This window comes from Cynoglossus semilaevis, chromosome 7 (genome assembly GCF_000523025.1).
Source record: "Cynoglossus semilaevis isolate Cse_v1.0 chromosome 7, Cse_v1.0, whole genome shotgun sequence".
NCBI lineage: Eukaryota > Metazoa > Chordata > Actinopteri > Pleuronectiformes > Cynoglossidae > Cynoglossus > Cynoglossus semilaevis.
Window position 1 is genome coordinate 9,840,989 of NC_024313.1, and position 13,039 is coordinate 9,854,027.

General features: G+C 44.6%; 2 protein-coding genes across 16 annotated transcripts in view; one reads left to right on the top strand and one right to left on the bottom strand.

Annotated features, from left to right (window-relative positions):
• The window catches only part of afdna (afadin, adherens junction formation factor a), a 60,132-nt gene that overhangs the window by 17,299 nt on the left and 29,794 nt on the right, over nt 1-13,039 (bottom strand). For 11 of the 15 annotated variants that reach the window (XM_025057119.1, XM_025057120.1, XM_017033663.2 and 8 more), the window contains 12 exons: nt 10,810-10,879; nt 9,995-10,065; nt 9,831-9,898; nt 9,410-9,615; nt 7,564-7,584; nt 5,523-5,668; nt 5,084-5,178; nt 4,726-4,991; nt 4,404-4,547; nt 4,129-4,327; nt 3,911-4,017; nt 2,140-2,220 (listed from right to left, as the gene is read on the bottom strand). In XM_025057119.1, coding sequence (XP_024912887.1) covers nt 2,140-2,220; nt 3,911-4,017; nt 4,129-4,327; nt 4,404-4,547; nt 4,726-4,991; nt 5,084-5,178; nt 5,523-5,668; nt 7,564-7,584; nt 9,410-9,615; nt 9,831-9,898; nt 9,995-10,065; nt 10,810-10,879 — 1,474 coding nt within the window. The remainder of the gene's footprint in view (nt 1-2,139; nt 2,221-3,910; nt 4,018-4,128; nt 4,328-4,403; nt 4,548-4,725; nt 4,992-5,083; nt 5,179-5,522; nt 5,669-7,563; nt 7,585-9,409; nt 9,616-9,830; nt 9,899-9,994; nt 10,066-10,809; nt 10,880-13,039) is intronic. The other 4 variants (XM_017033664.2, XM_017033661.2, XM_017033662.2 and 1 more) reach the window with 1 other exon arrangement.
• On the top strand, nt 11,166-13,031 carry LOC103381105 (neural Wiskott-Aldrich syndrome protein-like). Its single transcript, XM_008313314.3, has one exon. The coding sequence runs from the start codon at nt 11,481-11,483 to the stop codon at nt 12,735-12,737; it is 1,257 nt and encodes a 418-aa protein (XP_008311536.1). The 5' UTR covers nt 11,166-11,480; the 3' UTR covers nt 12,738-13,031.

Sequence of the window (13,039 nt, forward strand, 5' to 3'; positions counted from 1 at the left end):
ATTTCAGAAAGCCAGTGCTCCTCTACTAGAAAACATATGGATTAAAAAAATAGATAATTTCATCTCAACAAGCCTGTGTTCTTGTCCGACAGGAAGAGTTGCTGCTTCATGATCAGCAGAAGACTTTTGCACCTCCTGTTATAATACCATTGTTCAGAGTCAACGAAGCCAAACGTCCCATTGAAAAAAAAAAGGTTTAATCACAAAGAACTTCCTGATGGAATCAAAACTAAAATCAAGCCGAGGATAAAGGCTTCATTTCCCTGACCAGTGCTTCGGAATAAAGACAATCAAGAATAAACTCCAGTTCTCTGATAACCTGACACAGACTCAGCTAAAAGTTACCTCTTCTCTCCTGCCCACCACAGAGAACCACATGCTGCCGCCGCAGGTTCAACGTCCAGAGAACTTCACACCGGGACGAGCAGTCCAGAGACAAACACACACCTGCACCGCACACTGCTTTTTATCCCAGACAGGCAGACGGTGGGGCAGACAGTGGGGCAGACAGGGCTTTAACCTGCTAACATGTAGGAACACGTCCACAGACTTCCAGCTCCGCCGGCCGACCGCAGCCCCCTCAGCTCAGCATTAGTGTTCACGGCATTCACAGACGGACGGAACTTAGAGGAGGTCGTTAAAAAAAAAAAAAAAAAGTTCTACAACAAAAGGTCTATGTCTGCTTCCAAAAAAAACAAAAAAATGTGGAGAAAGTTCCAGCACGTGTGGGTGAAAAGGTTGCAGTAAATTCCTAAAATATTCCTGAGTGGATCCAAATTCCTCCACAGACTCCTAATGATCCAGGGACGTGAGGTGAAGTGACGACGGAGACACACTGAGGAGGAGGAGGAGCTGCTGCTGATCCAGGAAAATAACACACTCACACTCAGACACTCACGCCGAAAATATAACGCAGACACAAACACACAAACACACTAACTCGCAGTTACATAACACGGCAGAGCTCCAGCCAGTTTACGGAGAATTTATGCAGCTGTTTGACAAAACTCCCACTACCTGCCTTTTCACCCCAGCTTTGAAAATAAACACAGAAGTGAGGTTTCCTCCTCAGTACGTCCTTCCTTCCCACTCTTCCTCTGAACACACACACACACACCGGCACGTCATAGTTTGTGAGGTCAAACAGTTAAATACATCTGAGCAGACGCTGCCTTCAACTGATAAGGTGATGAAAAAAGGTGATTTTTCCTTTACAGATTGTGAAATTTAATTATTTTTTTTCCCTATATTATTTCACAAACTATGGGAGTGTTTTTGCCAGGACATTTCAGTATATTTTTCTAAAACATCAGACTGAACTGTACAGGTTAGAAAAGTTTAGTCCTACAGAAACAGGACACACGGGGGACCACGGCCCGCCTTTTTAGAAACACTGAGTTTGTACACAATGGACTGAAAAGGTTTTAATGACTGGAGAAACAGTGTTCATCAAAGTCAGGGACGGATTTATCTCTTTTTTTCATCCAAATGCACACATACAGCCAGACTTTTATTTTAATATTTCTTTCCTTAATTTACTTTGAAAAGAAGAAAAAAAAGGAGACTGAACACAAGTGTTAACACGTGAACACAAGTGAAGTGGATTTTTTTCTTTGAGGTTGACTTCCTCAGTCCTGTCTCTGTTGAGCTGCTTCAAATCAGTGTTCAGACATAATTGGCCCACAGTCCCTGAACACACCATATGTGTCTGGAGAAATAAACTGAAGGACAGACAGTGAAACACTGTCCCCACCCTGGTGAGCCCACCCTGCACGGTGGTCTGACCGGAGAGCAGTCTCTGTTCTCTCCACTGCAGCGTCACTGTTTAGTCTCCACGTTAGTGACAGTCTCAACAGTGAGGTCACACACACACACACACACATGCGCACGCTGCCAAAAGTTCAGCCTCAGAAATCAGGTTTCTTTTCTTCACTTCCTGTCAGAATCAGTGATTCACTGTGCTGCTTCAGCTTCCTCTCCTCAACGACTGAAGCTGGTTTCTCAGATGTAAACTTAGAGAAACACTTTTATTTCAACAAAATTACAACAACTGACAACAAAGTCTCTCACTGGACATTCAGCCACAGACACACCCTCACAGACACACGTGTACAGACCGTTACGTGCATCTCGTCCTACCTTGGCGGCCACGATGCTGAGGCCCATGCCATTGTGCTTCTTCAGGGTTACCGTGACGACCTCCGGCTCTTTCCTCATTGGCTGAAAAGACAGAGACGGAGAGGAAGAAACGAGCTGGTCAGTGAGGATGAAACCTTGCCGGTCCTTTTCTTTCATTTGCGCGCAGCGCTGCAGCGTGTGCTCACTCCGACAAGGAGAGCGTGGAGTGGAAACAACCGGGGGAGGGATGGGAGCAGGGAGGAGAGGAATAAAGGAGGGATGGAGGGGAACAGGGGCGGAGGGGGGGGGGAGGCCACAGAGGAACTTAGTGGTCACTGGAGCAGAGTCAGGAATGAAAAACCACATCATGGCTACACACACACACACACACATTTACAAACACACAGAGCACATGAACAGGGCAGGGCAGCTTGGTGGAGAGAGAGAGAGAGAAAGAGAGAGAGGGGGGAGGGAGGAGGACATTTCCAGCAATGGCTACCTGCCAAAATAAATGAGCTCATGTCAGGATTTGACAGCAGTTTGCCGTGTGTTTGTTTTGGTTGTGTACGGAGGGACGACACCACATGAGTAACAACAACAAACACAACAACAGCAACTTTACAGTCTGTGTTCAGTTTCCTTTCAAAGACCATATAACCAATAAAATCCATCACGTTTCGTCACTGAGGTCAAATACAATCCATCACTACATCCACACGTCTCCTCCTGCTTCCTGGTAGCTCCATCCCCAACATCTCTCTCTCATTGTCTTCTCTGCTCACTCAGGTGTACAGTATGTACTGTATACTTCTAAGCTCTGAGACTCTGAGATATTTAAAGTTTATGGTGAAACAGTCAGAAATACTTTAATCTGTGGTGAAATAAAGAACGACGACTGTGAGACGCTGGAACACAGAGAAGTGGACTCTGTCTTCTACAGGTCTTTCATCGTGGAGCAGCTCCAGTTTCTGTCTGCGGCCGCTCCACTCGTTACTGTTGTACGAGTGGAAAGAAAAAAGATTTACGTTCGGACTCCAGATGTTTTTTTCCACTGCCTGTTTGTTCAGCTGTTTGGTTTAAAAAACGTAGAAGATCAGACACCTTTTATGGAGAGGCCACATCACAGAGTCAAAGACGACCAACTTAGGATGGCTTCAAATGCTACTCACTCCCTGGTACTTCACAGGAGTCGAGGATTAACGTCAAGTACTACGAGAGGATGCTAAGATGTTTCTACTCTTTTCTTTCTCTGTCAAGCCATAATTTCCAAACAATTTATAGTTGATGGACGGACAGACTGATGAATTAGTTGTTCAGAGTTTTTTCAGTATTTCCAAACAATTTATAGTTGATGGACAGACATATGGATGAGTTAGTTGTTCAGAGTTTATGTAAAGACTTCACCTCCCAAACTGTCTGTCAACAAACAACCTAACGCTGAGGAAGAACAGAACTCTGTGAGAAACAAACCCCAGTTCACACACTGAAAACTGACCCCCGTCTGCTGCAGTACACATTAATCAAAGCATGTATGTATGTGTATGTGTGTGTGTGGCGCCTGCATGGTGTCGAGACTACAGTCGTGAAATAGTACGGGGATAAACAGACCAATTACACAGGAAGGTACTGTGTTTGTGTGTGTTTGTTATCGTGTGTGTGTGTGTGTGCATCTTTGGGGGTTGTTATGAAAAGTAAATTGCCCCAGCTACAATCACCCTAATCACTGCCTTCCAACAAATAGACAAGACCACACACACACACACATTCATTTTAACAATCATGTGTGTCGTACCATCTCAGAGTTTTCCACTGAGGAGAAGTGGCTGTCGCAGTCGGCTCCTTCAAAGTGCACAGTCCAGGTACCAGGAGAGCGGGGGTGAGGCAGCAACCGACAGAAACCTGGTTGACAAACACACACACACACACACGGACAAATTCAGTCGTTCTAGGGCGCCATCTTCAGGAGCAGGCAACGCCGTAACCCACAGAGTTCACTGTTTTATTCCTTACCTCTCTGTAGCAGTGGATCCAGGAAGTCCTGCAGGCCGTTGGGGAGGCTGCGCACCACGTCACAGGAGTAGCCGTCCTCCGGCAGGAGGAAGGGCAGCTGGAGGTCAGGGTCCTCCTCCAGCTGGACCTCCCGCCCGTCACTCCTCGCCAGCTCGTCGGCTGTGTTTTCAGCTACTGCCACCACGTGGTCAATCAGCTCCTGCGCACATCAGGAAGTCGTTACATCTGCACTCTACCTTTACTGTCTTTTGAGATTTTTGTACTTGGAGACTCACAGGAGGAATGTACGGCTCATCAGGAGCACAGTGGTAGTTGGTCATGAGTGCATGCAGCTGCAGGGAGTTGAGCTTGAAGCAGGTGTTGTGGACGTTCTGCACGTCCTGCATGGAGTACTTGTCCATGGTGAGCAGAGTGGTGGCCTGGAAGACGCAGACATTCGACATTGCTGAATCAGACAAGTGATTGGTCACTTCATATTTAACATACAAGAACATTATAGAGTGTTTTACTCATGTGAAATCCCTGTATATTACAATATGCATCTATGCTGCCACCTGCTGGTTTATTCAAAGACCGTCGTCCTTCTCCTGCAGTTACCTGAACAATTCGACTGAGGTGACAGTCGGCGGCCAGCTCCAGCCCCTGCTTCTCCGCCCAGGCCTCGATGTGGCTCAGCTGCTGCCGCAGGATGGCGCCCCAGTAGTGGCAGCACAGGCCCGAGTCTTTGTCCGTCACCAGCTTGTTGAAGAGCCACATGTTGATGAAGTGAAAAAGCTGCGAAAAGAGCTGGATGGTCAGGGCGGCGTTGACCCGACATCGTCGCAGCAGAGACATGGCCCCCGTCAGAGTGTGCAGGACGTCCTCTATAGAAGACAGAAAGTCAGGTCCATGAGTGGTTCAAACAGAAACTAGGCTTCAGGTTGTAGAATAAGCTTTTTTTTTTTAAAGTTCTGACCTATCTTAGGTCTCTGTGGACTGTGTTCCTCAGGGTCGTCCAGGAAGGCTGGCATATAGTTGTTTAAATCAGCCTGGAGACAGTGGACCAGGTACCTGCAAAATAAGTGGACAACTTTTTTTTATAGGATCCAGGAACTTTCATTAATTAAAAAAATAGGCAAAATTTATATTTTTTCTGGTTCTAATCATGTAAATACCAGGTACCTGCAAAATAAGTGGACAATTTTGAGAGGAACTTTTATGAATAAAAAAATAGGCAAAATTTATATATTTCTGGTTCTAATGATGCAAATTGAAGGTTAACAATATAAAATAAGTCCTAAAATCAGTTACAGGAAGTATTAAAAGTACCAGTAGAATCAGGTTTTTGCTGTATTTTGTAAAAACCAGTGATCTATAAAGTGATCACTCCCCCCCACACCAGCACCCAGACTGACTTGAAGGCCATCTGGACCAGATGTGCCAGGATGTCCTGTGCGTCCAGTGAGATCCGGCTCAGGTCTCGGTCCTGTTTGATGAAGTTCAGGAGCTCGGAGGCGTTGGCCATCCAGAAAGCCAGCGCTCCTGCGATGTTCTTCTGCTTCTGTTCACGCATCAATCACACACACACACACATACACAGAGAGAAGAAGGTGTTACTTCAGTTGAAGGAAGTCTAGTCTGGGGGGTGGGGGAGGTTAGAGAAGAGGCAGGAGACAGAAGGAGTTTCTGTTTGAGCAGCAGCCACAAGTGGTTACATCAGGGATAGACTCATGCCCCGCCCATTCCTCCCCCTGAAGTGCCTCGAAGGTGAAGTGGTCATCACTGTCCTTCATCTGAATGTCTCCCGTTTTCTAAGACATTCTGACCTGTCCATCAGAGGACAGCGAGGACATCACTTCACCTCCGGACAGCATTCACCAGGTCTCCAGACACCAACCTCTGTCAGACACCAATCAAAGATATAAAAAATAACTTCACCAGTTTAAATCATGTCTACATGGACTGGACACATGTATTTAGACCAGAAGAACTTTAAATAAAATAAAAGATTTTTACTCTTCTACTCTAATTACTGCTCTGTGGTCCATAACGTTTTAAATTAGTGGTTCCAAAAGTGGGGGCGCAGAGCTATTGTAGGGGAGGGTAAAATATTTCTTTCTGTGTGCAAGGGGGAAATTGTACTGCAGTTTTATAGCAGTTTTGCAGTCACAGTGGTCCCTGAAGTGGACAGTGAAGTTTGCTATCAGAATTATTAACTTTTGGTCCTTTCAATGTGTCTCTATTGTAAGTCTACATTTGAAAGTATCCCAGTTTTCTTCTCTTGGGTTTATAGGCAGCGACAGAGGTCAACATCTGAGGAGCTGATTGGTTAATATGCCCACCACTGACAGAGGGAGGAATGTGCAAAGGTCGCTCCTCCACTCATCTATCCCTGCCTTGGAAGACAAGTAACAAAAACCACAAAAAAAAAATCATCTTTAAAGAACAGCCAGAGAATGAGTAGACAAGTAACAAAAACCACAAAAAAAATAAAATCATCTTTGAAGAACAGCCAGAGAATGAGAGGTGGAGCTCAGTGCATCCAAAACAATCCAATGTTAAAGGATTAAAACCACAGATGATGACATCATTTTAAAGTCCCAAACAGACAAATGAAGCAGAGACGGTGGTCGAGCTCAGACAGACGCTTGTCTCTCATCCACACTGTGGAGGAAAAGAAGCCAAGACGTGGTGTCAGGTGGAATGGATGAGATCAAAGATGGGACAGTCAGGAGGAGGAGGAGGGGGTTTCTTAAGTCTGGCTCTTTTTGCTCGTTTCGCTGCTTTGTCTGTGTTCTGTTTAGTACCAGGCAGGTCCAGGAAACTGAATGGAATTAGTGGAGATGATGTTGCTGTTGTTGCTTAGTGTTCCAGCTGTGGGCAGGTCACATGACCATTGATTCATTAAAACAAAAAACAAAAAAAAAAACCAAACATTTTTGTTAGAATGGAGGAAAAGAAGCAGCAGCAACACTTAAGGGCTGGTTTTAAAAGAAGCACAAAGATAGAGAGAGGGAGAGAAACAGTGGTGAGAGAGTGAGAGTTTTAAAGGTTGGGCGACGATGTTTCAGTAAAATAATCTAAATCTATCAGATTATACACTACAGTAGAATGAACCCTCCATCTGCCACTCTGACTCTATCGCTGTATGACCACCTCATATATTTAAATGGCACCAACTTCATGTATCTTTCTGCCACTTCATCTTCATCTTCTCTCATACCTTCCATAAGCTTACACTCACCCAGCAACGCTGCTGCATTAACAAGGTACGGAGTAAAAAATGTAAACATTTCTCTGTGAAATTCCTCTTTTTATTACAACTGTACACACATCGCCCAAACCAAGAGAGGGAAGAAAATGAGAGAGAGGAAGAACAAGTGAGCGGGTGAATAAGTGAGGGAGGCAGCCGAGTCTGTAGCAGCCGTACCATGTGGTGCTAATGTGCTAGCCTACCTGATCCTCATCACGAATCTCCTGGATGGAAGGAAGAGGAAGATAAGGAGGAGGAGGAGGAGGAGGACATGTTCACAGGACAGAGAGAAAACACGTCAACAGCTACAGTATGGACACGGCCATGTATCACACACACACACACACACACACAAATACACAGACACGTCATGGTTCACAATGTAAAGCTATGGTGAACTGGTTGGAGAACATAACAGACGAAGGTCAACATGAAAATCCTAAGCTGCGGATCAAGGCCTGGGAAGTTCTTCATGGTATTAGTGAGTTAACTGATATTTTTATTACTGAATATTTGAGCTGTCACTTGTTATCTTTTTTTTTTTAATTTAGCAGAAATAATGAATTTTTCATTTAAGGAACTTTTCTTTGGTCGACGTAATCTGCCTAGAAACATTTGACCAAATAGTAAGTCTTTATAATATGGTTGTCGGGGGAAACACCTGAAATCTAGGGGTGAGGGAGAGAGAGTTAAAGTCAGAATTGACACCTTGATGGTCGGACGGTGTGAAAGGAATTTCAAACAAAAGTTGGCAAAAAATGAATGGGAACGTGAGGATAAGGAAAGATCTGAGAAACAGCTGAGGTTAAAGGGTTTGTTTCAGTCATTTCCTGGTTGAAAAGTGACAGTCCTTTGTTTTTATATGCAGAAGTTCTGGGAGCGCAGTACAACAGGTGTGTGTGTTCGGTCTGACACAAATAATAAACAACCTTCTAATATTTGGATAATTTATGGAAAGCAATACAAAACAGGCTGATGTTAGGATTAGCCAGGAAAACTGTGGAAATATGTGGAGCAAAACAAGGGGGAAACCATGCGTGGTTCAAACTAAAGCTTGCGGCCTGTGAAGAATAAACAAACGAGGCGTGGTACGGTGACGGTAAGAAGCAGCCAAATGAACATTTAAGTTCACAGTGCAGTTATATGGCAAAGACGGTAAGAAGCAGCCAAATGAACATTTTAGTTCACAGTGCAGTTATATGGCAAAAAAAAAAGAAAAAAGAAATGTCTAAACGAGGAGAGACATTGAAAATTGGCAAAAATAGAGCAAAATTTGTAACCGAAAAATGACCTACATATGAACCAGCTGGCAGGTGAAATGTGCAGCTTGAGATTTAATTTACAGCATTAAAAAAAATAAAGCCACTGCATGAATAAACCACTTTCCATTGTCAACTTAAAGGAGCTGAATCAGCAGCCCTGCGGCAGTGCTTTTTATATCTGAGCCCCATTTGGCCACTTTTCTTACTCAAGGTTGTAAAATTTGACAATAAACTGTGGCTTAATTTTCAAGAAATACGGATCATAATTAAGTGACTTTTGTTTTGGTAATATAATAAATAATTATGCACATTATGGCATTTTACTATTTTTCTAAAAAACAGTTTAAAATGTCATGACAAGTGCTGCGCAACATGAAGCACTTCCTAACAAGGCACCACTGGGCTACGGTCCTCATGGGGTCCCAGGAAACTGACTGATGTGTTTCAGTAAACCAGACGCAGCAATGATGTCACAGCGTGAGCAGGTAGCCATACAACAAGGCAACAGCAGCAACTACCACGGAGGGAGGGTGTGTGTGTGTGGGAGGGGACAGGGGGGCAACTGTGGAGAGAAAGCTGCAAAAGAAAAACATTCATGCACATATGGGCTTACAACAAGTGCAGTTGTTGTAAGAAGTCTGTTAATGGGGGGGGCAAAAGTTCAAGTTATAGCCAGAGTTCAACACAAGCACAAACTAGGTTGGGGGTGAGAGGGGTGAGGGGGTGAGAGGCTTCACTAATGAGGTAATTGTGTCTAAGTGATGACTCGGCGAGCGGCAGTACTGACCTGGATGACTCCCTCCATCATGCTCACCATCTTGTTGACGATGGCGATGACTTTGTGCGTCCGCTCTGAAGGAGACATGTCCGGCCGGTAGGACGGAGACAGGACAAAGCGACAGGCCATGTACAGGACATAGGTGGGGGAGAGTTTGAAGTGGACCGTGGAGCTGTTGGTGTAGTTGATGATGGCTGACAGGAAGGTGTCTTCAGCTGGAGGACACAGTTGGCAAAAAAGGGACAATTTGTACCAAATGGACAATCCCATTTTCACAGTGCAAAGACAAAGACAGAACATTTCTACCAAATGGACAATCCCATTTTCACAGCGCAAAGACAGAACATTTCATGATGCCTGTGTTGATATTCTACAGAACTGAACTTAATTTACAAAGTAATTAAAAAAATAATTTCTGCAGATTTCTTACAGTTGTCTCTGAATTCGATGCTGGCAGGGAGAGTCAGCTCCGTCCTGTCCCCTGACATGTCCTGAGACCTGAAGAGAGAAAACCAAACCGTCAGATGACATGAGAAGAGGAGGAAGAAGGAGGACATGAAAAAAGAGGAGATGATGTAGAGCGGTCCGTCCCACCTGCTGTCCTGCTGCTCTCCTCGGATCATGGGTTTGACCATTCCTCTCTCCATTTCCAGCTTTCCTGAGCTCTGTGAGAACAGAACACACTTTTTTTTTAAATTTTCCATTTGAATCCTCTTTTAGAGTGCACGGCTGTGAACAGGCTAATGACTACTGTCGGATGAGGCAGAGTCGGGCTTTAATGTGCATGTGTACGACTGATCACTTTGTTATAAACACACGGTGAAATCCACGTGGGCGGATCAAAGCTGCCTCTGTGTCACTGCACTCTTACTAACTTGGATTTTCAGAAGCATTTACAGCAAACACTAACTGATGTCAAGTAAAAAAAAACTACTTTTTTTATGATATCATAAACAAAATGATTTATCCATTTTATCGTTGCTTAAAAAAAAAAAAAAACTAAAAAAAATTGTTTTTTTAAAAAAATGATTTAATAAACAATGATTTATCCATTTTATCGTTGCCTTTCCTTTAATATCTTGGAACACTCAGGATCAGATTTATGGACGGACTTAATTGTTTGTTTGGGACGTAATATGGGTGGATATGTGAGCTAATAGCAGTGATTTCAAAAGTGGGGGGCTGGTTCCCTTTCAGGGGGCACAGAGCCATGTTTCTTTTTTTTTCCCCTGTCATTTTTCTTTTCCACTCTACTCCTCTGATAAAAACTTTCAACACAAAATGTATCGGCTGGTTTCTATTTTTCTGCATCTTCTTTAGTCCCAAATCACTGCTAAATCATTAGCCACAGCTGACTTTCATACCTAAATCCTACAATAAACAAAATAAAGCTACAACTACTGCGTTACCTTGCTGGTTGGCAGCGCAGCGCCACTGTGGACGTCCCCTTGAAGGTCAAAGGTGGTTTCTGGTACACTTCTGTGAGGGAAACAGAGCAACATTCTTTTTTTAGTGTTGACAGACGACGACGACGACGACTTGTCTACAGACAGACTAACTGGTAGTTAACCGACGCTCAACAGCACGACAGTTGTCTGGTGCGTAAACACATGCAAACAGAACCATATCTATATGAGAACATATCGTATCATTGCCTCTGTACTTTGACACTGACACTGAATAGAACAATGTAGCAAGTCCTAAAGATTTAAAAAATAAATAAATAAAAAACAAAAACAAAACTCACTGAAATGAAAATACATTGATGTTTTCTTTATGTTCTGTGAGTAAGTGACATTATGTGGTGCATCGTGGCTTTGACGTGTCACTGCAGCACACTCGCATCTCAGATCAAAGGAGAGAGAATTCAGTTGGAATTCATAACAAAGTACTAACTCCCTTTAATCCAGCTGTCAGTTAAAAGACACTTGAGCTGATGGTAAACATTAGCAGCAACTACACCAGACTACAGTGCAGAGGATTCACGACGATGAGAGATTGTCCCGAGTCACCGACCACCACCAACAAACAATAAAGAACCAGGAAGAAGGATCCCCCAGAAGAAGGTCAACTACATGACATGGCAACACGGTTTGAACTGGAGGCCTCGAAGATGAATGTCCATCAAAATGGTCCGAAGCTGCCAATGGCAACCTTCGACATCAAGAATCCGGAGATCAAGAGTAAGTCTGAGCCCAACGACTTCTCATCCTCCTCCTTCTCCTTCTCCTCCTTGTCCAAGAAGGAAAAGAAAAGCAAAGGTAAAAGGAAGAAAAATAGGTTGACCACTGCAGACATCGGACCTCCGACCAACTTCAGGCACTTGGGGCATGTCGACCACAGTCCAAACGCAGCATTTAACCTGAAGAACCTGGATGTGGAGCTTCAGAATCAGTTCGACATGTGTGGGATCTCTCAGCCCAAGCTGAAGGACGTGGACATTTCTGATAACGGGGCGTTAGACGGTACTCAGAAAAAAGCTCCTCCAAGAAAACAATGCGCACCGCTGCCCCCTCCCCACCGGGCAGCTCCACCAATGATGCCATCCCTAACTTCTCCCACATATGCCTCAATTCACGTGGCACCTACAGGTCCATTTCCTCCTCCTCCTCCACCTCCTCCTCCTCCACCACCACCACCTCCTCCTCCTTTGTTACCTACTTCAGTGCTGTCACTGGCTAGTAGCAAAGGGAACAGCAGTTTGCCATCACCAGGGGGCAGGTTGTCAATGTTTGTTCAGATCAAAGAAGGCATCCAGCTGAAGCAGGTGGAGCAAAAAGACAGAAGTGATGAACGTCCTGCTCCTTCACCCTCCACACACAGTGTTGGAGAAGAAAGCCGTGTACGGTCGTGGCAGCAGTCCGTACAGTTATGTCACATTACAGAGGCCAGGCGATTAAAAAGGGTGGAGAAGAAAAACGGAACTAAAGAACCATCAACTTCTCCGTCACCTCCAACTCCTGCTCCATCACTGTCCTCACTTACCAGTGGAGGAGACAACGGTCTTGTGCTATCTGGGAACCGGTCAGCACTGCTGAGTCAGATCAAAGACGGGTTTCAACTGAAGAAGGTGGAGCCGAGTGACCGCACCAGCAGCCCTCAAACTCCTTCACCTTCCAGCCTGGCTCTCAGTAACACCGGGAATTGTGGTCTTCACTGCTCTGATGGAGAGTCACTTCTGGACCAGATCAGAGGAGTCCAACTCAAACGAACTGAAGACCATAGAGAATTGACTCCTTCCTCCTCCTGCCCCTCCTCCTCCTCTTCCTTGCATTCAGAAGATTTTAGAGCATTTTTGAAGGACGGGATCAAGAGAAGAATCAAGACCCCGTACTAGACGTTGTTGAGGTTGTTTGACTAACTCTTGTGTCCCTGGAATTGCAAATCCAACTGACGCCAGTGAGAGGCGTTATTGCACGATACTGTTAGATTTTGACACGAGAAGCAGAAACATTTAACGCCGGTGCCTAAATTAAGGCATCTCGTTAAAAACACCTATCAAAACAAAGTTTTTTTTTTTAACACCCTCCAACTGTCTTGGTCTAAATCGATGACATGTTCCAGCCTTACAGCAACAACATCACTGGTTTGAGGCCAGGATTATGTGCAGGTGATGGATCCAAATCATAACATAACAGC